The 25882-nt window shown below is 41.8% G+C and overlaps 2 protein-coding genes across 2 annotated transcripts in view; one reads left to right on the forward strand and one right to left on the reverse strand.

The window, feature by feature from the left end:
- The window catches only part of LOC139347133 (receptor activity-modifying protein 3-like), a 29302-nt gene extending 18845 nt beyond the window's left edge, over positions 1-10457 (reverse strand). Inside the window, exon 1 of the mRNA XM_070986602.1 lies at positions 9975-10457. Within this exon, the coding sequence (XP_070842703.1) occupies positions 9975-10026 (52 nt within the window). The 5' untranslated portion in view covers positions 10027-10457. The remainder of the gene's footprint in view (positions 1-9974) is intronic.
- Positions 10458-12573: 2116 nt separating this feature from the next.
- On the forward strand, positions 12574-25834 carry LOC139346936 (serine-rich adhesin for platelets-like). Its single transcript, XM_070986313.1, has 5 exons — positions 12574-12652; positions 16756-16874; positions 17000-17147; positions 19078-19123; positions 19837-25834. Exon 5 carries the CDS (start codon positions 20146-20148, stop codon positions 25129-25131), a length of 4986 nt encoding a protein of 1661 aa, XP_070842414.1. The 5' UTR covers positions 12574-12652; positions 16756-16874; positions 17000-17147; positions 19078-19123; positions 19837-20145; the 3' UTR covers positions 25132-25834.
- The last annotated feature ends 48 nt before the right edge of the window (positions 25835-25882 follow it).

The raw sequence follows: 25882 nt of genomic DNA on the forward strand, positions 1-25882 counted from the left end.
GCATGATGAACAAACAAAATCAGATGCTTTTATTTTCTCATTGGCTGAGAAGGATGCCAACATGTAGGCGGGAATTTTCCATCAGTGTTGTGCTCTATAGAAATATATTACCCCAAAGACTGCTGGTCATACCTCCTCTGATCTGATTTATTTCTGATACTGATGTGTCAAAATCAGCATGTTAACATTCAATTCATGTTGCAATAAGACATGAGGCAGCTTTAAAATTGGACAAAGATGAAAGAAACTAAAGGCAGTAGCTGTAGCACTGATTTCACAAGCCTGTCAGCCATTTGACCTTCCTGCATTAATAACCCCCTGACAGACAGTGGATAGGCTGTCAGTCATCCCTGTTATCAGCAGAAGCTCTCTGACAGGAAGACGAATGACCTTGTGGTAGAGGTCTTCCATAAGAGGCCACCCTGGTGTCCCCATCTGACAAAACAGAAAGGAGAGGTGTTGTTGTGATGGGAACACTGACCGGTCACGCAAGACTCACTGCAACTTGAGAGTGGATCTCTGCTGCTTTAAAAAAGAGAGGAGAAAGCAAACCGTTGGGTAACAATATTGACAAGATTCTTCTTCAGGTTGTGATAAACTGTATTTTACTGTGCAACAAAAAATCCAACTAAAGATGAGTATGTTGAGTACAAAGCTTTGCTCAGTCTGGTCTGTGTTTCCACTAATAATAAGCTGTTAGAGTAGACATATTGTATTTATGGTCCTTGCACCAACTCATTTATACTTATTGTTTTCCACTAATACAAGTTTTTGAAGGGCTGCACGGTGGCGCAGCAGGTAGTGCGCGTTCCTCACAGCAACAAGGTTGCCGGTTCAATTCTCGGGCAGGGCCTTTCTGTGTGAGGGTTGCATGTTCTTCCCATGCATGCATGGCTTCCTCCCACAGACCAAAAACATGCTCATTAGGTTAATTGGTGACTGTAAAATTGCCCCTAGGTGTGAGTGTGAATGGTTGTGTGTTTGTGCCCTGCGATCAACTGGCGACCGGTCCAGGGTGTACACCGCCTCTCGCCCTTTGATGGCTGGGATAGGCTCCGGAAGTAGCAATATCTTTGTACTGGAACTGCTGAGACATTCAATGTCACTGTTCTACACTGTGACTTATATTTTTTCCAAAAATTGCAATGTTCCATCCCCAAAAATACATTTTCTTCTCATGGTTGAAAAGCTTCTAAGGCAGCATTTAGGCTTTATCGTGGATAACCAAACTCTTCACTGGCACACACTAATGGCTTAAAACTGTTTTTCTGTAGCTGTGGTCATGAAGGTCTCTCCTTCATACTGAAGATCGATCCTGGCTGGCTGATGTCAGGTATTAAAGGGACAGTTTTAACCATTATTACATGCAGTAGAAGTATACGGTTGACAGTGAGGACTGTACTACAAGCACAACACTGATATACATGTGTTATGACCTTGTTGTATGGCTAATAACATTTGACAGAAAAAGCATTTGCATTTGGTTGCACTTTTTTATGATTTTATGATGCCAAAAAATAGTTTGTTAGTTTAAACACATGGAAAGATGCAATAATGCATCCCACACAGGATATGAAGCAGCTCTTATCTGATTCTGTATCGATGCCTACAGCAATTTTGTGTCCTAAAATCCAATCTGAGAAATCAGAGAGGGAAATAATTCATGTGTCCTTTCGTGTTTGTGTTATGACCTTGTTGTATGGCTAATAACATTAGCATTCATTTGGAATCATGTTCATCTGGTGTGTTTAAGTCCAATATTTTAGCAGCTAAATGCTCCACTATTTCCACCTGCTGGGCACTAACTTCTGCTATTTTCTGCTGTTTGGTGATGGGCAGGGAGTGGACAATGGGTTTATTTGAGCTTTTTGGCTGCTGCTGCTGCTGCTGCTGCTGCTGCTGCACTGATGAGAACCAAAACAGTAAAGCTACATGCTGAACAATTAGCTAAATGATGCTTAAAGGCTCCTCTGAGCTGAGGATAACACCAAAGTCAGGAGTTAATTCTCAATGCGTTTGTCACGACAAGTGACTCTATCACCTCATACATGTCATTTCATCCATTGTTAATAAAATAACGTATAATGTAGCTTTATATTGAGCAAACAGATGACTGAAAGGTTGTCAGTGAAAATCAGTAAATGACACTGTTGTTGTTTCCCCCTGTTTGTCTCTTCATTGCTCTCAGTGTCCCAGCTTTGCAGTGGGTGGTATGAAGGGGAGCACTAATATGTTTTACAGCACTACAATCTGTGAAAGCAGTCTGTCTAGTTATCTCTGCTTTGACAAATTTTTAAACGTATTTACCTGCTCATATAAGCAAATATTACAGGTTTACAGATGAGAATAATCACCGTAATCTGTCAGTAACTGAGAGGACATTTTAACCTTAATTTCTCCTCAGCCAACCATGGCTACCAGCTGCTGCTGCTGCTGCTGCTGCTGCTGCTGCTGCTGCTGCTGCTGCTGCTGCTCTGAAGCCTCAGCCTTGATGAAAAGCTTCAAATGTTTATCACCTTTCTGAAAATGCCCTCAGCCACAGGCGAGACAGACCTGCCACACACACAATGTGACTTTTGAAAATGTCCTCAGCTTGGTTTTCAAGTTATTTTACTCACGGACAAAAGCAATCACATCCTCATAAATACAAATCTGTGGGATTCACAATGAGAAAAGGTGGCAGTGACTGACTGCTGGGTGATTATTATTCAGCTTATACCTGATGTGCCAGGTGAGCTGAACAAGAATCAATTCAGAAACTCTGTGAAGGAGAGTGAACAAGAGAGACGCTGGGAGAAAAAGCCAATGTGAAGTTGGAGAAAGTACAAAGGAGGAATATCTGGAGGGCAAATTTACACTAAAGACAAAATATTTCATTCTTATAGCTTAGTACATGTTGCAACAGATTCTCTTTCCAAAGCCCCCTCTGATGGATAAAATCAATCCACACTGAAGAAGAGTAGCACTGCGTTGCCTGCTGTATAAAACCCAGGAGGACTTTCCCTTCTCTGAGCTGTTTCTGTCTGAGTGGAGTCTTCCATGTGGGGGGATCTATAGGGGTCAAGGAGGAGGGAGAGGAAGAGAAGACTGGAGAATGACACAGATGTGCAAGACAGAGGGGAACTCTGGGTACTTGGCAAACAAAAGCAGGAAGAGGGGGAGGAGAAGAGGTGGGGTATTGGATGACCATGACGGAGACAGACAGAAATAAAATGCCAGTGGCGGAGAAGAGGGAATCCATGATGGGGGACTTTCCGGAGAGAATTGCTCTTTTTTTAACCTATTACACTGTTTGTATGTATGTGAGGTGACAGCAGCAGGTGGTGGAGTGGGGGGGGGGTTATGATTGCGGAGTTGGTGTTCAACAGCATATCGCAGGTGAATGTGAGGCACCATGAAGGGCTTTTGGGATAACGGCTCTATATAAATGCAGTCCATTTACCATGTGGAGAGGAAAATTACAGCCAAGCTTCAGCAGAATAGGCCCCAGTGGAGCGAATCCATCTGTCCATGAGCCATCACGGCTTGTTTGTTGGGGTTTGTGCTACACTGAGCATCTCATGAGCATTTTGTCAGTGGTGGAGCACCTAAATTAAATAGTGTGAAAAATATTTTTTTACCATTGGTTTTCCTAAAAAAGTGTGTTCCTATTAGCATTAGCCGTTGCATGCTCACACGGTGCAGGCTGTTGCTGACAGATAAGGACCATGGATGCGATCATAACACAGTGAATTGGCAGAATCAGCACACTTTATGAATTCCCAATCGTTGTTCATTAACAAAGATAATTAACCAGAAAAACAGCATTCGAGAGGCCATGCAATTCAGGCTTTCATCAGTATTCCCCCGTGCACTCTTCAACTCCAGATGAGTGTTTAATTCTAAAACATGAAAGTCAGAAACAGCCTAAAGCCACTCTGCGATCACCCCCTCTTTGACAAACCACGAAGAACGAGCTCCACTGGAACGCTTGCATCCAGCAAACAGTAAACATTTGTTGTTTGGAGGAACATAATGGCAGGTATTAATTATCCTCTTTATGCAGGCTTTAGAAAAAAAAACAAGTGCTTTAGACGGGAGTAACAGTTGCATGGCTACACAGAACAAGACAGGTTCAACTGAAATGGGCTCCTTTTTCTTCTCGGATAAATAAGCTGTTTGAATTCAGGCTTGGCACCATGATATAAGTTCTCAACAAGCCTTCACTCTGCAGTGGATGTTCTTTCTGTCTCATCACCGTACTTCAATTTTCTGCCTCCTTTAGTCAAAATGACATCTAAAATTGATGCACTTTTCCTTAAACGTCCAAACTTGTTGAAACACAGCAGCAGTAAAGACTTTATCCCAGTGAGTGATGCAGTCCCCCACACAGCCGATAGGTAATAAATATGTCAACTTGTTCTGGCCATTAATTACAGCTCCTTGGCACAATCTGTGTGATAAAAGCCAGAGCACAGCAGAGGAATGTATTATCACTCCTACTCTGGCCACATTCTCATCAGGGATGTGATGGATATACGTATGGACAGATAGACAGACAGAAAGAGGGAGGGTGAGACCACTGAAGTCTGATATAACACATGTATGTATACGAGGATGGTCAAATCTTACACGTGTATTTACCCCCAACAATCATGTGTAATTTAGAAAATGCAGTGACTGAGTGGCGAGATCCATTGCCCCCAGTTTCTGTCAAAAATCCATTCTGCTTCTAACTGCACATGAATTACAAGCTAAGCTAAAGAAACAAATGAAATATAACCCTTTCCCTGAACAGATTGCTAAATAAATAAATTAAACAAATGATAAAGGAACTGAGCAAAAGGGCTTTATTTCTGTCAGCTGTCTGACCAGACATGCCAAAGACCTCTGTCTCGGAGGCAGTCAGGACGGTGCCAACAAGCTGTTCATCAGCCTGTCTGAGAGACAAAGGGGCAAAAGAGAAAAGACAGCAGAGGGAGCAACGAAGGAGACAGACAGACAGAGATATATTCAAATTGCAACACTGTCTCAGAGACAGTGAGGACAGATGGCGGTGTTATAAGGGCATTAATGAATCTAAGACCTTCACTGGCATCTTTGTTAGGGTCCAACACCAGGGACAACTACAACAACACAGCCAGAGCCCTTTTGTGGACGTGTCTCTCTTTGCTTTGCACTGTACAGTTTTCAAAGTAACAAAAATAATTTGTATAGTCTCTCACCCTGTTATAACCAAAGAGTGCCTATGCATGAATAAATAAATGTCAAAGGTGCTGTCACATCCTCTGTATATGTAACCTAAGTAGAAACAGAAAACAGGACTTTTTTAACCAGCAGCCGGCGTACAGTTCAGTGGTATTTACCAACCATCAACAGCCAGCTTAACATTAGCCCCGGTGTTAGCTCTCCAGATGTGCCACCATCACAGTGAAGCTTACAAGCCCTCCATGTCTGAAAAAAACCAGCTCACTCCTGAATGTCGGGTTATCAGTGGGTAGATAATGTTAGCGCCAACCTGCATGCGGCAGACCAGTCAGTGCACTGGACACAGCAGAGAGACCAAACTCAGTGGCTGAATCCTCTCTCTCATTCCATACATTCTTCTTCCTTGTCAAAATCTGGCACCTTTTACCCACAATGCAACTTGCCTGCCAACTCTTTGGTCTGAGATTCATGCGTGTTAATCTCTAATACAGCCTCACGCAGAGATGAGGAGCAGCTACAGACGTCTGGTAAGTTCACTTCTTTCTAACGCCACACCTCCAGATTTCTTTCATTTTCGACCCCAGCCGACACTGACTCGAGTGACATCATGTGAGGCGATTCTTCTGTGAGGGAAAATTCTGACTGCCCTCCTGTCAGCAAAAAGAAAAACACCTAACATCTCTACCCAAGAAATTTTCCTACAGTCCATAAATAACACACAACTGCCTAGACTTAAAACTGATGGCTGTTCTCATTCCGAGAAAAAACAAAAAAACATTGCTGTTTCTTTGGTGAGGAAATGGTAACAAAGGGATCTCCTCATTCCCCAAATCACTCTTCACACCTCGACATGAGTCAGGATCTGTTTCTGAATCTAAAAGGCTGCTTAAGTGTTAATTAAATGTAAATCTCTGCATGCTTCAAAGTATCGACCGACACTTGATTCACACAGGGAGCAGTGGATTACTGCCTAACAGGCTGGTAAGCTGAGACCGATACGGAGGTGTTGAGTGTTTTCTTCATTCAATCCGCCTGACGGCTTTAACTCGTTGCATTGTGTCTGATATCTCTTCTTTTTTTTTGTAATTTCTGCGGAAAATTACTTTTCACCGCACAGCTGAAATGTTTGGTTTTCTCAGAATAAAATTACTTTTGACCACGTGGCCTTCTCCTGTTACTCTTAATCACTTTCAGTCTACAGACTCAGTTTCGAGTCGCGTATTCAACTGAATACTCATTTTAATGGTGCTCATTACCACCTATTCTGTTCTGGGATTTAAAATCTGACTGGCCTTTGACAGGAAACCACCTCTCTGTCAGAGACAGCTAACTACCATTTAGCTCCAATTCAGGCCTCTTGCTTCTCCTTTGAGAAGTCAGTACCCGTATATGACGTCTCCTGCAAACAGGACCAGATAATGAGCGCTTGGCTTGTCCCCTTGCTGCTTCCTCAACTATTAATGTGTTTTATTTGCAGGATTTTTTAAGCATGAGTAACGTCTTAAGAGTTTGCCTTAAAACTGCAATTAACATTTGATAACTGATTAATGCTTTACTCGAGTAATCAATTTATCGTCTAAATGGTCTAAAAAGTAGTTAAAAAGTTTCTCCGAGGCCAAGTTGACCTCGTTAATTAGTTTTTTTGTGTCCAAACCCCAAAGCTATTCAAAGCTATTATTGTAGAACACAAAAAAAATAGTCAGTATCTATTTTTAAGAAGCTGACACCAATGAATGTTTGGCATTTTTGCTCCAAAAATGATTTAAATTATTAATTAATCATTACAATAATAATAAATGGATTACTAAACATTTGATATACTAATCATTTCATTTCTATTGTATTCAGACAATTTACATGAGAAATCAGCTTGTTTGTGTATGTATTCCACATGCCTCATTTTTAGTTTATTATTTTACACTAATACAAAGTATAATAACATTATAACAACATGGCTTTTCTCCTGACATTTTTAAATAAAGAGCGGTCAGTTTGAATACTGGATTCATTTAATAGGTGCATCTATGAAGTGTAAAATACCTCTGCAATCTGCTGACCATATGGTGCTTAGTTAGAAACACGCTTGGAGTCAGCAGGACCTCACCATTAGAGTGTGACACCAGCAGGATGAGTGAAGAGACAAAGTTCAAGGCCCTCCTGGTGCATGAATCTTTAACAGGCAGCTGAAAGATTAATAATGCTCTTAACACGCACAGTTAATCCACAGAGTAAGTAATGTAACAATGTCTGTGAATCAGCAGCACATTTCACCTGTTTAATACAAGCTTTGTCACGCCAAGCATGTCTGCACTGGTTTGAACTCTAAAATGTTGACTCTAAATGACAGGGATGTGGACGACTGAATGTCAGGTCTACAGGTCTAGCATGGCAGAATAAACAGGTTTAGCATGGCAGAATAAACAGGTCTAACATGGCAGAATAAACAGGTCTAACATGGCAGAATAAACAGGTCTAACATGGCAGAATAAACCAAGTACAGCCTAAAGCCTGGACTATAAATCAAAGATATTCTTATGATCTTTAGTGTGTATTCATCACCCAAGACCTCACAAGGTAATTTCAATCAGACTCTGGGTGTTGTTGCAACTGTCACTGTGTAAAGAATACATTTGTTACAGTCAACAATTATATAAAAAGAAAACTAACAACGTAATGCGTGGCAATACTTCTCTGTTACGCTCCGCCCAAATCCCATTCATTTTTTCTGAAGATGAAAATCTCATGAATACGAGCTTTCTCATAAAAGAAAAGACTGCATATTTATTTTAGTTTAGTTTATTCAGCTTAAGAAGTAGACCTGTCTCAACCCAGAAATGAAAAATATGAATTTTCCAAATTTGGAGATACATGAATTAAACTATCCTTGAGGCCAAAATGAAAATAAAAGTGTAAACTTTTCTACTGATCACACTGTTAATTGAAGTTGCACTTTGGCAAAGCCAGAATGTCAGACTGAAAGCATCATGTCACGTTTTTCCACTTAACAAATGATTTGCCTTGATTACTAAACTTGAAAGCATTTCATTCCTGGAATGTGCAGGTGATAAACACCACCGTGCATAACAACGTCCATGTGTGCAAGACACAGCATGTGGACATCAGCCACATGCATTGAAATGAGCTCAGCACACTGAAATCTCACCAAAAGGTCTATGAATAGCATCTTACAAGAACAATTTTTTTTTTCTTTTTTTTTTTTTGGTCAGATGGCAGTGGAACAGAAGAACCCCAAGGCACTTTCCCTCGCTGTGAGAGTGCATGAATAGCTGTTTATTGGGGTGAGCAGATGCTTCACAGTCAGTGGGAATCACTCGATGCAGATGGGGGCCTTGTACTCCAGTTTCTGCTGCATCCATCTGGCCTTCAACTCTCTTCATCCCAATGGGGGGTCTTGACGGGAAACTCTTTTAGTCTAGACGAGAGCTATCACAGGAAAGCGCTGCTGCTCTTGACAGCATGGGAATATACACGCAACCTCCACTGCTTTGATTGCAGCAACTGCAGTAATATCACACCATTTGTCATTTTTGGACACCTGAAGCACAGATAAGAGCCAGTTCGATCACACATAAATCATTTTATCCTCTGCTTTCCATTCCACTAGAATCAGCATTTTGAAAGACTGAGTATAATACATGCTTTACGTCAGAAGAGGACCAGCTGAGGTGGTTTTCTGCTTGGTCTTACAGTGCTGTAGGGCCACAGCTGTTACATGGCAGAGATCCAGTGGAGTCCAGGCTGAAGGTCTTGGCTGGACAAAGATGACATCTTCCTGTCTACTGCCACCCTTTTAAAAGGCAAAAGGTCCTCCTAAAGTACTTTGGGTCCATGCTTATGTTCTTTATCCACCTTCAAGTTTCAGGCTCCCCAGAGAGTAAACAGCAACAGTCCTCTGTTGATAAGAGCCTGCGTTTAAGGTCTCTCTGAACCACAGAGCTCTAAATTGAAATCCACTATCACCTGGCTCAGGTGTCCACATGGAAGGAAGCCAGGTCATGTCAATCAGTGTCAGATCAAATATCAGCTCAGCCACTGCTCTCTAAGAGCACTCAGCCCGCTTCACCTGCTCGAAGAGTAACTGTGCTGCCAACCAGCCCGATATCTGAGCTCCACTTCATCACTCAGTCACAGCACTGCCTCGACTCTGCCACTACTCTGACGACAGCAGATTAATCCATGCTTTGGCTCATCTCAATCAATGCCCGGCGTCAAACAAGACAACAGTGAAACTCATGCGCATGTTTCACATTCACCACTCACATCCATGCACCACATGAAACATAATTTCAAATGTGATTTCATCCCTGAGCCACCAGTTAATGAGCCAGATCCAGAAATTCCCATTGGCCACGATATAGGTCAGGTCTGTCCACTGGGGCGTGAGGCCATAGCACAGCACTGTATATACGCCCATTCAATGCGTGCGCTATGAGATGCGATTGATGCTCATGCCTCTTAGAAATCCTAATTAGGCCATTATTATGTGCGCTTTGCAACCTAACACACTCAAGCAGCACTGAGGTACGCATAATGTGATAGATGGAAGCACAAAAGCTATAAATGCACAATGATACACTGGAGCATTTACAGAATAGTGTGATACTGTTATTATGTGACTATAGTGGAAAAGTGGGTAAAACTACTAAAACAGCAGGGCTCTTGTGTTCTGTGACAGTTCTATCTATAATCACTACTTGGGTGAGTTTGGTGTTGTGGCAGGAGGTTTCATTAAAATGAAAAATGTTAGAAAAATCCGTCATACTCACCCAAAATCCCAACAACAAAAAGTTTCACCACTGCGGACTCATTTGTATCCATCACGCTGTGAGAATCCAGCCGGACTGTGAATGAAACCTCAGCTGCAGCTCCGTGGAAATGTGCATTTGAAGCGAACCATTATTAAAGATTATCCCAAATATGCGAGCGCGGGGTCCGTCATGCTGTCAGGAGTCAACAGAAACGTGCCAAGGATTTTGGAGGATCGGGAGTTGAGGTGGGGGGAACCAGAGAAATCGAAAGGAATCGGATCCCAGAATGTGATTTCTGACCGCGGTGGTGATGGTCGTGACCACCTCTGTGTGCCGTCAGGAGTCAGAGCTCAGGACCAGGACCAGCTGCTCCGTCCTGCATCCTCTGTGGGTGGAGGAGATGGGGGAGGAGGGTGGTGATGAGCTTCCTCCAAAGCGCTGAGACTGCATTATATTTCCTGAATAAGTCCCTGTCATCCTCTGCACGAATTGCAGAGATTTAAATGTGAGATAAGAAGCTGTATTTTCTTCACAAGAGCCAATTAGAATGCAGCGAATGAAAAGGGTTACAGAAGTTTTCATATCAGTTTTTCTTTTCTACAACCAAGTTCATTGTAAATTATACTGTAATAGAAAAATAGGATTTAATAATTATGACGCAATTAATATGTAATTATGATAATCTGAATACAATTAATCTGCCTTGCTGAACAGCTGTCAGTCATCCACGTTTTGGGGGGATTTGTTTTCTTTAAAGCAACACTGACCTCCTCTGGTTTCCTCTGAAATTGCACCTCGATCAGACAAGTGAAAGCTCAGACTGGATTCAGCACAGAAAACTGTGAAAGCCATCAGAATAACTTTATTAAAAGAGCTCAGATCATTTCAGCCCAGGCTGAATAAAATGTCTGGGCTTAGTCTGAATATGTAGCCCTTTTTTTATCCTCCAATGTGAGGCCAATGTACGTCTCTGATGTCTTTTAGACATGTAACAATTAGCCTCTGCATATCACGATCAGTATTGTACGGGATTTGTGGAATAGCCTCATAGTTCATCATACAAATTCCAGGAGAATCGCTGCATTTAAGGGTGGGTTCACTGTTTTTCAAGCCTGTCTCAAAACAATGGTATGGTGCCAGTATGTACACTGAAAGAGTTTTTGGTGACTGTAATCATTCCTCCTGTTCATACTGGCCTTTAAGGGTTCTCCTCCTAACATGTTTTCAATGCAAATGATGGGAAACAAAATCCACTGACCTTGTTCTGTGCAAAAATAGATTATGTGAGGCTAATATGAACATGAGGAGGATCATTTTAATGTAAATACAGTAGGCATGTGTGTGTACTATATAGCAACTGATTTGGTCAGTTTGGATTATTTAGATTATGAATTCACAAGGGTTTTTTGTGACTTTTTCCAGATTCGTGTTGTCTTTTTAGAATTAGTAATTCATAATTATTAATTAAGTATAAAGTACTTATACTTAGAGTACTTTAGGCCTCACTGACTGCATCCTTTTGTTTAACAGCTGACTGAAACCTATATGCTTGTGCAGTGTTTCCACGTCTTTCTAAGTTTAGCACTAACAAGGCTTCCTGCATTGCAGACAGGTTAAGGAAGAAAATTCCTCCTTCGAGCCTATAGAAATAAAAGTCAGAACAGGAAGAGGGCACTGTTCTTCCTGCAGACACTGAGCCAAAACCATTAGGCGTTTCTGGCAGGTGGTGGAGGGGGTGGATGTCTGATGGACAAACAAATTCCAACACGTTTGTCCTGTTTTGTAAAGGAAAAGAGGAAACGATTGTCAGCAGAGTTCTTTGAAATCATGCACCAATACATAAGAAATTAAGTCACTAGCACACACAAGCCTGTGCTCACAAGTAAACATCAAAACACATTCTCATATTCCCATTCTTTCTTTAACAAGGTCCATGCACAACTGATTATGGGGAATAATGGGGAAAAAAATGGGGATGAGGATTTATTGGAATCAGTTATTTCATATAATCTGAAAGCACCTGAGATTATATTCAATTTTAATTGTTTTGAGATTATGGTTGGTTTGTGTGCCTAGCTGATTGCCCAGTGTGACTGAGAACTGAGAATTAACGAGTCTATGTCATTGTGAATTAGCACATGAGCATCTTGAGGTATAATGAAGGAGTTTGTATTTAAGCATTCGCATAAACCAACCTGTGAAACTGACAAATATCTGATGATAATTTGGGGAAATTAGTCTCTTGGTAGCTGATTAAAACAGAAAATTATGATATTTTAGCACGTTATGGAATCAGCCCCCCATTTTTTATTCTACCTGAAACCTTTCCTCACAGCATCAAGCAGCTGAAGTGTCCTGCGAAGGAAATGACCGAGGGGGGATTTTTTTCGGGAAAGGGACGCAGCCTGCAGTCATTTATGATAGCACCTGTCTGAAAGGTGTTGAACTTTGACCTTGACGTCGATATTGGCACCATGGACGTGTACTTGGCCTGATCACAGATCGGATGACGAAAAATTCCAATCTGTATTTTCAAGATGCATTGTGTCGTCAATCTGGATTGTGAAGGCTTACTGAATCGGTTAAAATAGGATGTCAACAAGTGACGCAGGAGAGTTGGAGCTCGGAGTTGTAGGAGGAGAGACAGCTACGCCTCTGTTCTGGACAGCAGGAGCAACACGGACTACAACCGCCAGGTACGTTCAAATGTCTTTAAATGCGTATTTTAACCGCAAGTTTGTTATTTGTTGTCCTTCTTATCGGCATGTTTAATGTTGCTGGGCACTTTCTGTGGCTCTGTTTGGAGACGCTTTAGCGGCGGTGCGACCTGTTGTGTGGAACGCGGAGACATTCGCCGAACTGCGCCTGTAAATCTGCATGTTTAACCTTGCGACGCGTGTCTGGAAACATTCACGTTCCGCAACAGCCAAACGAAAACGTCTCACGGTTCATGATCAAATTTGAGTGAATTCGGCACTAAGCTTACTCGGTATTTCAGTATGTGACTCTTGGTTCACTGCACACCATGCTGTGTTTGACAGCAGAAGGAGGCGGGAGTAACTTGAAGAGAGTCGATCTTTTACTCGAGTGTGTTTTATATGTTAATTTGGATGAACCTATCTGTCGCGTTGATCAAAAGTAGCTGGTAACTTTTTATAAATAACTTGTGTTGCCCTTGGTCGTGGTGTATGCGAGTTGGCAGATTTTTGACTGAGGTTTGGTGTGACATGCTTTTCTTCTCGCTCATAAATCGTGACGTATACGGCCTCGAGTTAACGTCCGCATGATGAATGTTGGAAAAATCCAAACATGGTCTAAACGTAGCTGTTTGGACTGAAAGCTGTATTATAGTATAGTAATTCAGATGTTTTTCTCCGTCCATTACTATACCTGACATGCTCACATGAGTATTTGGATGTGTTTTTGCATTTGTTACATAACTAACTCTGTAAACCAGATACTGCGCGCCAGCATCATCAGCCTGGTGGATCTGAGTTCAGCCTTAGTGGCTTGATAGGCAAGCTCATACATGCACATCCAGGCCTGAAGTTTAACAAAGTTAACAGCATGGGTACAATGCAGCTGTCTGTGCATGTCCGGAGCTCTGCCTCTGTTAATTATCAACACATCCTCCTGATAATACCCGCCAAACCTATCTACCGTACACGCATCCATAGGCAGACGCTCTCCTGGAGGTCTGACAGACACTGAAGGTGTGACAACAAAAAGAACAAGTCTCACTTTGCCCTGGCAACCTTTTGTTACCACTCGTGAAGTCACTACAAAGCCATTAAGATCTCTTTGGATGAGTCTTAAAACGAAGTTTAGGGTGTAAATCATTTGCTGTAGTTGGAACATTGCAAGTGTTTGTCAGTGCTGAGCACACACCCACACTTTGGTTCAGGCTGGATCCTTGTAGTTATGTAATTGTTTGCTGGCAGATACAACGGGCACACACCCACATCGAGGTTGACTTCAAGTGAAGCATACACCAACATGCTTGTGTGAGATACACCGCACACAATGGAGCAGCCCAAAGAGGCTGTCAAAGATAACAATTAGTCACAAACTTGCAAAGTAGCAAAACAAACTGAGATACTGTTCACACAGGCCAGAGAACATGCATGTTACGCATCTGTGTTGTTGACAGGAGGTTGCAGGTTGCTCATGTTTTGTCAACACAGAATTAGAGGTCAGTAATGCCAGAGCTTAATGTCAGGGATTTTCCTCTCAATGAGGGATATTAACTTTAACCTTAAAACACACTGAATTCAATCCATGCTAAACAATGATGTCCTTTCACCCTAATACATTGGAAAAAGGGAGGACTGCACCCAACAATTATTTTCTTTGTCAATTAATCTATCAGTTATTTATATCAATTAGTTATGTATATTAAATACTAGAAAATAGGGAAGAACGGCCCAGAGCCAAAAATGACATTTTTAAATCCTTTGCTTGATTGACTCACTGTCTCAAACTCAAAGGCAGCCATTCTTTAAAGATATAAAACCGAGATAACCAGAAATTGATATTTTACCGTATTAACTTAATTGATTTTTGTAAATATCTGCTTATTCTGAATTTGATGCAGCAACACAGCAAAGTTGTGGAACACTCCAAAAGAAGGTTCACCACTTTGTGAACACATGATTGTATTAAGGATATTTCTACATGGGCTCAGGAACACTTCATCAAACTATCGTCAGTAAACACAGTTCACTCTTAAATGATTTCAGTCTGCTTTTATTTATAACGTGTCCAAACTTTTTTGGAATCGGGCGTATATTAAGAGTCACAGTGACCAGTAACCTTCCAGCTGTGGTAAGCTGGCTGCAAGTTGTGCAGGTGGAATTGTTGAAAAACTGTTAAGCAAATTAGCAGAAAAGGCCAGCTGAAAGTGAGGCTGCAGCTGATAAATATTTTCGGTATCACTTAGTCTGTTGATTCCTTTCAATTATATCAATAATCGATCAAAAGAATCTTGTAAAAGGTAGTAGGAATGCAAATCTGACCAAACCTTCTGGTACAAACACAGAAATAAGACCAAGCCTGCACAGGATCAGTGTGTGTTGTACTTATGCATTCACAGCTGCAGCCACAGAAATGTTGTTCAGGCTGAAACAAGTGCACGCTTAAGTTTTTTGTCAGTCAGCAGAAGAATAAAAGTGAACGATTTTGATGATTGATTTCATCATTTTAATGCTAATCACCAAACTTTGACTGGTTCCAGCTTTTCAAATGTCAGGCGTGTCACTATTTTCTGACATTTTCTAAGCTAATTATTTCGAGAAAAGGCACCACGCATTAGCTTCTCTGCATGTGTGCTGCTTTTCTCAGTTTTACTGGATTGTAAATAGTAAAGTTGATAATTGTGAACTGTCGGTAGGACAACACAAGCGAAGTGAATATGTCAACTTTGGTTCTAGAGAACTGTGATGGGCTTCACAATTTCTGACTTTTAACAGGCAGACTAATCAACAGAATAAACCGCTACGTTCCCGCCTTAATATCAAACCGTTCCTTAAATGCCCTCACATCTAATGAAGGGATAAAATCAAGGTGCATCTGAGCCCATTTAAAAAGGCTTTGAAAACTTTCTGAACCATGGACTGCTTCATTAATGTTTCAGCACTGCTGTCGCTTCCTTCAAATGACGTAGACTGTTACATAAACTGCATGGCTTATGTCTGTGGTAATGCTGTTTAGATGACTGCCCCTCATGCTCCACCATCACAGACATCACTTGCAGCTTTAAAAGCACTGAAATTGCTGTGATGTGTTATGATTTCTTCTGTTGCCTCCGGGAGAGGAATGATTACAAACACATATCCACATGGAAGGCTTTGGCACTGAAGTATCTTTTGAAGAGCATGAAGATCTCCTTCCCTCTCTCTCTCCCTCCCTCCCTCTTCCTATTTCTCTGTTTCTCTCTCGTGTCACGTCATGTCAGGCCTTTATAATAGTCTAAGACAGATTAAGCTCTAATGAGGCCATTGAGTCACCCCTGAAGGCAAGGTGGATAGGGAGAGGTCGAGATGATCCATGTTCTGAAAAAAGGTCAAGAAAGAGGAATCAAAACACTTCACTTTGTGATCACACAAAACACTGCAGGTTACATAAAGACTCTGGATCCTAAGTAGCGATTTCCATCCAGTTAGAAACTGCTGACCTGGATTAAAAAGAGAGAAGGGGACACTGAAATGTCCCATGATGGATTTGTTTTATTTGTCGATCAAAGGTCGCAGCAACACGTACATTCAGGTGACCGCCTCATCTGTGTTGAGGTGTCATCATCGTGCTCAGCAGTTGGCACACTGGCGTGGGTTCAGTGCTGGTTTGCAGCAGTAAATGTGCATATGCATGCGTTCGTGACTGTGAGTGGGTGTGTGAGCTCTGCACTCTAGTTGTAAAAGAAAGTGTGGAGTGAGCAGAGCCGAATTGTTGTGTAACCACTGCTTATCAGTCCAGAACGGTGGAACTGACAAGATGAGGGAGGCAAGGCTGCTTGATTTTAGTTTGATGAACCTTTAGCTCTGATTAAATTTTTATTACAATCTAATTAAATTTGATTACAAAAGAAATGGAGTGGTCTGTGTAATTCAGCAAAACAGCTTGATAGATCCTGATAAATCCATTAGTCAAGCAACAAAAACTCTAACTTTTCAAATGTCAGGCTTGATGCTTTTCTTTATGATGTATGATAGTAAACTGGATGTCTTTGGGTTTGGACTGTTGCTTGGACAACACAAGGTATTGTGTCAAATGTTTTTTGATTTATTTGTTGGTCTTTTTTTAGAGAACAGCGGGATGAAACATCCGCTGAAAGGTTCAAGCAAGAGAATCATTGTGTTGATGAAACCCCAATTGGACAGCAGTGCCGCCCATCAGCCACCAGACAGGAAGAAACACACCAAGGTGACATGCACACACTCATCAGACACAACACATTAAGTCTGAACACGTCAGTATATCCAGCCTCAGTTATTTGACATTCCACAGCAGTGATCAGAACATAATCCCCTATTTTGAATCTGTTACAGCATTAATATTAAGAGCGGATAGGCTAAGACAGGAAGAGGCTGCTCGTTGTGGTGATTCAAAGGTCCAGACCCTGAAACCCCCTGACCGCAGATTCACCTCCCGCCTCGTCTTCAGACCCAAGAAGAATTTAGACCTCTGCCTACAAAGGTAAACAAGGAAAGGAGTCCGTTTACTCTGCCACAAGTGTTAATAAAATTTAGTGCTGACCCTGAGCCACGGTTCAAGGAAAAACATTGATTCACTCTGCTCATGAGACGGGCTTAGACAAGTACTTTAAACATTCATCAGGGATCTTTGGCCATACAGGCTCCTGCAGATTTGTTTGATGCACATTCATGCAGACTGTCACTATTCTTTTAACCATCTTAAGATAAAGCTTTTTGTCCCTCTGCTTATATATTTGAAACCAGAAAGGGAGTCACCTGGTACATGACAGTGTGTTATGTCAGTATCATGTTGACATGATACATACTTGGGGCATAACGTGTGATACTAATTCATTTGATTACACAACAAGCAAGTCCCAATGTTCGGACCTGATATTTGTGTTGAATTTTCATAGTACAATCATAGTGCAGCAGAATGCAGGGTTTATCAGGTCTGGTAGTGTTTTCATCCATCAGTCAAGTTTCTTTTTAATGTACATTAACCAGTGTCTTTCCATTCATCTAAACTTTCACAACAGTGTGGTGTTTTTGTCTTCATTGGTGAGGTTTGAGAAACAGTACATCTGGCACTGTTGGTTGTATCAATCTCAGAGTTCAAATCACAAGTCCTCTCTAACATTTAGTCAAACAGTAACTGAACCACTGAACCCTGTCTGCATACTTTAGTCAGTGGCACACTGTTCAGAAAGGTCAGCTCCTTGTATAAACAAGAAACTGCACCTAATTGTGTGACCCATAAGAGTAAGTTGGACTTGTATTTATTAGTCATTTTAGGTTGTTTAGGTTTAAGTTAGACTTGTTGCCTTGGTTTATGAGGACATAACTGTTTTTGATATTGCATGTGGTGGAGATCGTTTGTATGAGTATGTGCTGCACGTTTTCCTTCAGCATGCCATGTGTGCCATCCTTGTTAAGTGGTCATTGATTGAACAAGCTTTATTAGTTCAAGAGAGAACACACCCCTTAACTGTCTGCTAGCCACCTGCAATCTTTTCATACCATCCAGCATGACCCTATATAGACATTTTGTACTGAGTGTGTGATCTTGTGAGCGTGCTGTACACATAGCTTAACAATAGCTTGTAATGGCTGTCATAATTTCTCATGAGGTGTGACTTTAGAGCACATGTGACAGTGGGAAAACTGTTTAGTAAAGAGAGAGGGACAGAGGAAAGGAATGCTGACCATCCTGTTGATCAGCGTTGCTGTGGCAAATGTTAGACATCTGATCCCTCAAATACTTCACACTGCACAAAAACATCACAGCAGAGCTCAGGAAGACAGGTGTCCATATAATGTGATTTTTTTTTTAAGGAGAAATAATACCATTTGTTAAAGTTTAAAGCTGAGATATTTCAATAGCTCTTACAGTTTATTGTCTCAGCAATACAGTTATGAAACAGTTTATTTTCACACCCTGATTATCATGCTCAGAGCTTTCTATGCTGGTTGGTTCTAATGCTCATGAAGTCTTGTCTGTCCCTTATCGCAACAGCAAACATTGGGCAATTCATTATTATATAATGTCCATTACATACCACTGCAAGTAAAGACAAAACAGTATGATGAACAGAAACAAAAATCACTTCATTATTACCCTTTGTCATATCCCTTACTGCCTTCATTTTTGCTTCACATAACACTTACAGCAATAACAATAAAACCTGTATATGCAACCCTTTATTGTGAAACAAATATGGAGCTCCACAGCAACCGTACAGTATCCATTGTAATCAGAGACTGTCTCTATGTTATTTTTGCTTTATTATGTTTTTTCATAGGTCATATGTAGGGTAAACGTAACATTTACTGCATACTGTACATTATGTCCAATTTACTGTGACAGCTCTCATCCTAACAAGTATTCCTAATTGGTTTATGTCTTCTCTCTCTCTCTCCTGTTTAACCAGTTTAACTGAAACACAGAGGGCTGAGACTGAGAACAGCAGGTGTCAGGTAAGAATTAGACACAGTTAATCATCAATATCATAATGTTTTAGCGCTTGTGCTAGAATCATTAAAATGTACAGTATATTCCCAGCCAGTCTATACTTACAGTACTTAATTTATGGTAACAAGTTAAAAGCCACTGAAGTCTTTGAAAACCACACAAAACGGTTGTCTATGAAAACATCACAACATAATATCTGACATTGTTGACTCTTGAAAAAATAGGAGATTGATTGTTATTTTAGAATTTGAAGGAATAGGGTGTGTGAATGTGTCCTTGGAAATCTCTTGTGTCTTTCAGAACAACCTGTTTGTCAAGGCCTGAGTCTCTTAAATAGCTCCACCATGGGAACAGAAGCAGCAGCAAAGTGCTGGCTCCTGCGAACACTCAATTGCAATTCAGATAGCAGGCCACTGCTACATACTGTAAATGTCAGAAAGCAATTACTATAGTGTGCAAGTAATTTGCATTGGTATGATACAATAAACTGAAGCTGACTGGAAAGAGTTCATATATATTTAATCTGTGATTAATCTGTGATTACAAAGATATAGCATGGGATATTGTGTGCTCATATGAATTGTTAAATGGAAAAAAAAAATAGAAATAGCCAAAAATTACTTTTAAGTATTAATTTGTAATTCAGATTCCAGATGGCTTGAAAATAAATTAGTATAGAATACCTGGTCACTTGCAGTAATTTCTCTTCTCTTAACAGGTTCATGGACTAAAATCACCATCAGACACCTTTATAAACGTAGCCAGTGACTGTACATTATCTGAAAGGATATCAGCGAAGAAGAAAGAAGAGCTTGCCACAGCTGTTTGCAATGAACTGGAGATTACCAGAGACTTGACTGCAATTCACAGTTTCTCCATTGGGGAGTTTGGACTACATGAGCTTAATGGCTTGTGCATTCAATATGGGTCACAACCCAGGATTGACAATGGAGAAGAAGATATAAAAGATCATACAAAGCTTGAGAGACACAGTGATCTTGTGCAACTACCTAACGCTACTAGAACCATGCTGTCTTCCAGTGTGGTAACAGTTCTTGCCCCACACTGGAGTGGCCGACTAAGACGGACCAAAAGATTTGAGGGTACTGGCAATTTGGAAGCCCAGGGGAGTTTACAAGATGTGACAAACACTGTGGCAAACCATACACATGAACGATTTCAGGAAACTATGGACAAGTCTTTGACTGATGGATCACAAGCTCAATTAAGGGTGCCATTTCTGGGTACCAGGAGGAATACAGTTGACTGTTCAACTAAGAGTGGTCTTGCAAGCTTGGACTACGAATCAGAGAGAAAAATGATTCAGACTGTCTCCTTGGACGCAAACTCTGGAAGGATGGACAATAGGCAAACAGATGCAGGTCTTTTAAGCCCTGTAGCCACAACTGTATCTCCTGTGTCACCTCTCTCCCTTGACCCAAATGAACAAAGGAGAAATTTGCAAACTGGTCATCAAGGAGGACTGTCATCTTTAAGCTCAAAACCAACAACAAGCAGTCTTCTTCTGTCTTTGAGAAGATTCAACTCCAATGGCAGGAACTCTAATGCAGCCTCAACCCTCTCTGAGATCAGCCCTTCGCCTTTGTGCAGCTCACCAAGTGACGAAGATGGAAAGTTATTCCCAACACATCTTTCTCAAACGTTAGACAATAGTAATGTGCAAGAGAGGTCAAAGCCCCTAGTGTCTCCATTGTCCATATCTCATAGGACAACTGAAACTGGGCCTATCCTTTCCCCGTCATCCTGCAATCACAAAGAAAGAACCATGTTTGAAACAAGGTTCATTTCAGCTTCACCCACAGACAGAGAAGCAAGAGATGCACACTTTACCCGACAACCTCAAACAACAAATAGGACACAGTCCAGTCTTTCATGTTCCAAACAGGCATTTCTAAGTAGAGGACAATCGGAGAGGCAACTGAACTGCAGGGGTTCAGACAAAGGTGCAAACTTATTCTCAAAAACCTCTGTCTGTTCACCCAGACATTCCCCATATGACCACTCTGCCCTCCTAAAAACTCATTCCTTCCCTAGAAGGACCACCCTTACATCCACTTCCTGGTGGAAACAAGTTACCCAGGAAGGTGATTCCCCTCTAATGGGCAATGATACAACAAACATCAGAGACAAGCCAAACATACCCTTAGTTCCACGGCAAAATGGTAAAAGTGACTTGGCCTCTCCAAGTCTGACTGACAGAAAAAGACCTAGTAGTCAAATCCTCAATAACAGAGAAAACAGCAATATATCAGAGTCAGTTCACAAAGGTAACATAAACATTGTTATGAAGACACAAAGAAATGCTGAGGATTCACCTGACCATGAATCAAACAGCCTTGGCAAACCACAGTATGGCTTCAGTTTAAAAGTCACAGAACCACCAAAACCTCACAGTTTGGCTGACACTTCCTCTGGTTCTAAAATTAGCAAGGCTACAATGGAAACAGCACTGAGTCACCCTAAAGATCTCACCAAACATGATGTAAGGAATAATTTGTTTACAGCAAACACAACTGAATTACCACCTACTTTGCTAAATCCCAAGAGCTCAAATACACCCACTGAGAGCAGCAGCAAATACAGTAATAATCATTGTACATCCAAAACCTACAGCACCCCCGAATCCCCTCACAACAAGGACTCTCAAAGGTTTACCAAGCCATCTGTTTCGCTTGTTACCACCAACACTCTCAATAGTCAGGCCTTTAAAACTGCCTCTGGTCTCCCCCTAACCCCAAACTCTAAAACTAGTTCCTCCTTTCACTCTCATCCATTGGCTTCACAGACCAGTATTCATGCTTCATCACACACAGGCTCTTCTTCCCAAATACCCAAATTCACCAACACAGCCAACACCACACCTATTGGCTTTGAAAGAAGCTACGCTTCCATTCCCAAGCCTTTCCACCCTAAAACTGTGTCCAGCCTGATTCCCTCTGTCAGTACTTTCTCTAAAACAAACTACAGTTCTGTATCCACTGCTCCCACCATCTCTTCATCTACCACTGACAGCCATCCTGCAGTCACAACTGCCCCCAGCCCATCCCTACTTACTCCTCCTGTCACTCCTATCCTTGCATCTTCTCCCACCACTATCACTGTTTCTTCTCTCTTAACCCCCCCTGCCACCCCTATTATTACCAGCCCCAACTGCTCAGACACTTCCAACCCTAGGGAAGGGAAAATATTATCAAGTAACCAAGAAAGAGACACAAAGAAACTACGCCCTCAAGTAGAGGGAAAGAGAGTGAGACGAGTAACATGGGAGGATTCGGTGGATCTGCAGTGTTCTGAGCCCATCACAGTTGAGATGTCAGAACCATCTCAAATTCCAACAAGGTCTCCATCTCCCTCCAGGTCCCCACAAAGCATTAATGCTCCATCCATATTTTCCTTTCTAAGATCAAGCAGTCCAGCCACAAATACATCTCTTTCATCCCCAATCACTATGACCTCCGGTATACATCCGGTGAAAGGAGGAAAGTATCGATCCTTATCATCTGACTCTGCTGATTTAGTATCCAGAGAGCAAGAGAGATCTAAGCAAAGACCTAGTGACACTGTGATCTCTGACCAGAGAAGACAGGCCTTAACCACACCCAGGCAGGAGAGGACACTGTCAGTGGAGTCTGGCACAGTACAGTGCCATTCTTTTGCTCCTCCCTCTCTCCCTTCTGAATTTCCAAGTGGTTATAAGCTTCGATATAGCTCCACACCTTACTCCACTCTCATGTCTGCCAGGTCAACACAGGGAGAAACTAAGACCATAACACCCAGATCACCCCTCTTCCAACAGCCCTCACAGTCAAATTTTACCCCACATCTTTGCGTACGTACTGGCCCAGGAGCAGTCACGACCTTACCATCATCCAAACCTCCACTGTCATCTGTCAGCCCACCACAGCCCCCATCTTTGCCTTTCCAAAAAAATACAGCCATCCGAGAAAGTTCCAAGTGTGGGGTTTCAGAAACTGATAAACTCAAGAATAACAATGGCAAAAACAACAGCCAAGACCGCCAGAAAGGCCGGGTATTACTTGTCAATAACAGAGTTCATGTCAACTCACAGTCTTTGCAGAGTGATGAGACACACAGCTCTTCCTCAACATTTGTAACTGAGACATTGGTTTACAGCATTAAATCTAATGTAGGTACAGCACTAGCTGCCCCAAAAAACACCACAGCTAAACCTCCACAACCAGTTTCTGTGGAAACCAGGGTAAGTCAGCAGTCACACACAATGCAGAGGAAGGAAGCTGCAGGTGAACGATGTAGTCATTCAGATCAGAGCTCCAGTGGTAGCAGCTCAACAGAGAGTCAGCCCCCTGATGATGAAGGCTCTAACAGAAGAATGAATGTACTGAGTAAAAGCAAATTTCTTTCAGTGGAGAGCAACAATGAAAAAAGCCCAAAGAGAAGCCGGTTTGCACTGAAGAAAAGTGTCAGCACACCAAACTCCAGTTTATCAAGGTCAGATTCAGACAGGGCCAACAAGACTAATAACAAAATGGACCAGGTCCTTAACAAACTGAGACAAACATTCAGCACTAGACGGTCTGATGATGATATGTTGTTTCCATGGAAGTGGAAGCGAGCCTCCCAAACACCCTCTGTTAGTGGATCAAGTGACATTAGCAATGTCGGTGATATCACTGTTGAGAGTACCAAATCTGTAGAGAAGCAAGAGCAGGAGAAAAGAGGGGTGCTGAAGGACAACGAAAACGGAGCCGAGGTTACGAATGGATGGACACGAAACAGATATACTCTTACGCCACCCTCTGCTTCTGGGAGCACAGTGGCAGGAGATAACTTTTACATTTGGTCAGACAAATCAACTCCAGAAATAGACCAAGATGAGCAAAATGCTGGTGCAGAGCACATGTCTGAAAGTAAAAACCAACCTCGTTGGATAAGCCACAGCCCAACAATGCACCAGTTTGACTTTTTCAAAGACAATAGGACAAATTATAAATCAACAAACCAGTTCCACTCTTGTAGAGATCCCAGTCCTGGTAGGAGCCCTAACTCCTCTACAGCTTGTCCTACTCAGTTTGGAAAGTCCACATCCAGCCCCAGGAGCCCCTTCTCCCCCTTCTCCTCCCTTTCTCCTCTCTCCTCATTTCCCTCACCAGATGTTACAGATGACAGTGTCTTCTACAGCCCAAAACTGCAACGTCGCAGAGAATCCTCCTCACCATGTGAGCCAGGAGAGGGAATTAGCCTGGGGGGATCAAGAAGAATCCGGGCATCCACTGGTCCTCCAAGTGCAAGTCCAGAACAAGACAAGGAATGCTTGGCATCCTCATATGCAGACTTAAAGTATGGCATTGAGCCTGGAAGGTCATTTTCTGTCAGTTCGGTGCTATCCAGTCGACCCTCAGGGCCTGGTCGCATCTCCACAGGATCCAGATTCATGAGCGTGGGTGACCTCTCTGCATCTGCCTTGACTTGTACTGGCAAGGACTTGGATCACTGGTCGGTTACTTCTGATTGGACCACAGATTATGATTGCCTGTCCAGTAAGGACTGTCGAATGTCATTTTTCCCTAGTGACCCTGGTAAAATGAAATCAAGATCTCTTCCTCGATCACTGACCAGGCGGTTGGCAAATTGGAGCTCCGGAGTCCCTGCTTCTCCACCTGTAAATACCACAATCTCAAAGCCAACCAAGCATTGGAGCCCGAGCATGAACACTTGTCACTTTGCATGGGATACAGAGGGTCCTCCAACCCCTCCTCCAACACCACCTCTCTCACCAGTGTCCAGACGCATGTCCAAGCCTCCCAGTCTTTCCTCCCCTACCTGTCCCAGCTCACCAGGAGCACCACAGCAGGTGGACAGCCAGTCTTCCAGAAGGCATTTGCCATCCAGAGGTTATGTGTCCAGCCTTAGCACCTTTGAGGAGTCTACAGACAGCAGCTCAGACACAACAACAGATGATGAATATTACTTAGAAACAGGTGAGGACGAAGAAAAAGAGACAGAATTGTGAAAGCAAAATAGTCACTTTAAATCCTCCCTGGAGACAGGAGTTCAAAAGGGACAGTTGGCTGCCTGTATGACTTGCTTTTCAAAGTGGTGGTTGTTGCCCAGTCAGAAAGACATTAAATAAGCAGGCAGGACGTTATTGACAAAATTGTAAAGATGTTTATATGTACAGTGCAATATACATGACTGCATATCTGTAGTCGAGGGATATCAAACATTGTTTAACAATTGTTTAACATCTATAGTTCGGGCAGTTGCATGGCATGAGTGAGGAATTTTACATCTGTTAATTTGTGTTAACAATCAAACTACAGTGTAAGGTTAGGATTCTCACATAAGGCTCATTTTTAGATTTTCATTTCATCCTGCTACTTGAAGGTTATGTGGATAAATATGGAATCATGATATTTCATCAGTTTTCTTCTGTGTTTTGAAGATTGAAATGAATTGTGGTTAATGTTGTAAGCATATATCAGATACAATTTATTTTCTTTGCTGCATTTTTGAAATTAGGCTTAGGGTTAGTGTTGAAAGTGTTGCTTTTTAAAATGTAAAGTTTTTAAATTCTGGGATGAAATATAATACTTTATGTTAGAATTAACATTGTTATCAAACAGTGCTGTATACAGTGCTTGCTCTTATTTGCACAGTGACAATCTAAAGTCTTAATATATCTGATTTATAAATAAATGTAATATTTCCTAAAAGAGCTTGTTTTTGGATTAATGGTGGTAAATTAGAGTTTCTGCTTAAGA

This window comes from Chaetodon trifascialis, chromosome 18 (assembly GCF_039877785.1).
Source record: "Chaetodon trifascialis isolate fChaTrf1 chromosome 18, fChaTrf1.hap1, whole genome shotgun sequence".
Classification (NCBI taxonomy): Eukaryota; Metazoa; Chordata; class Actinopteri; order Chaetodontiformes; family Chaetodontidae; genus Chaetodon; species Chaetodon trifascialis.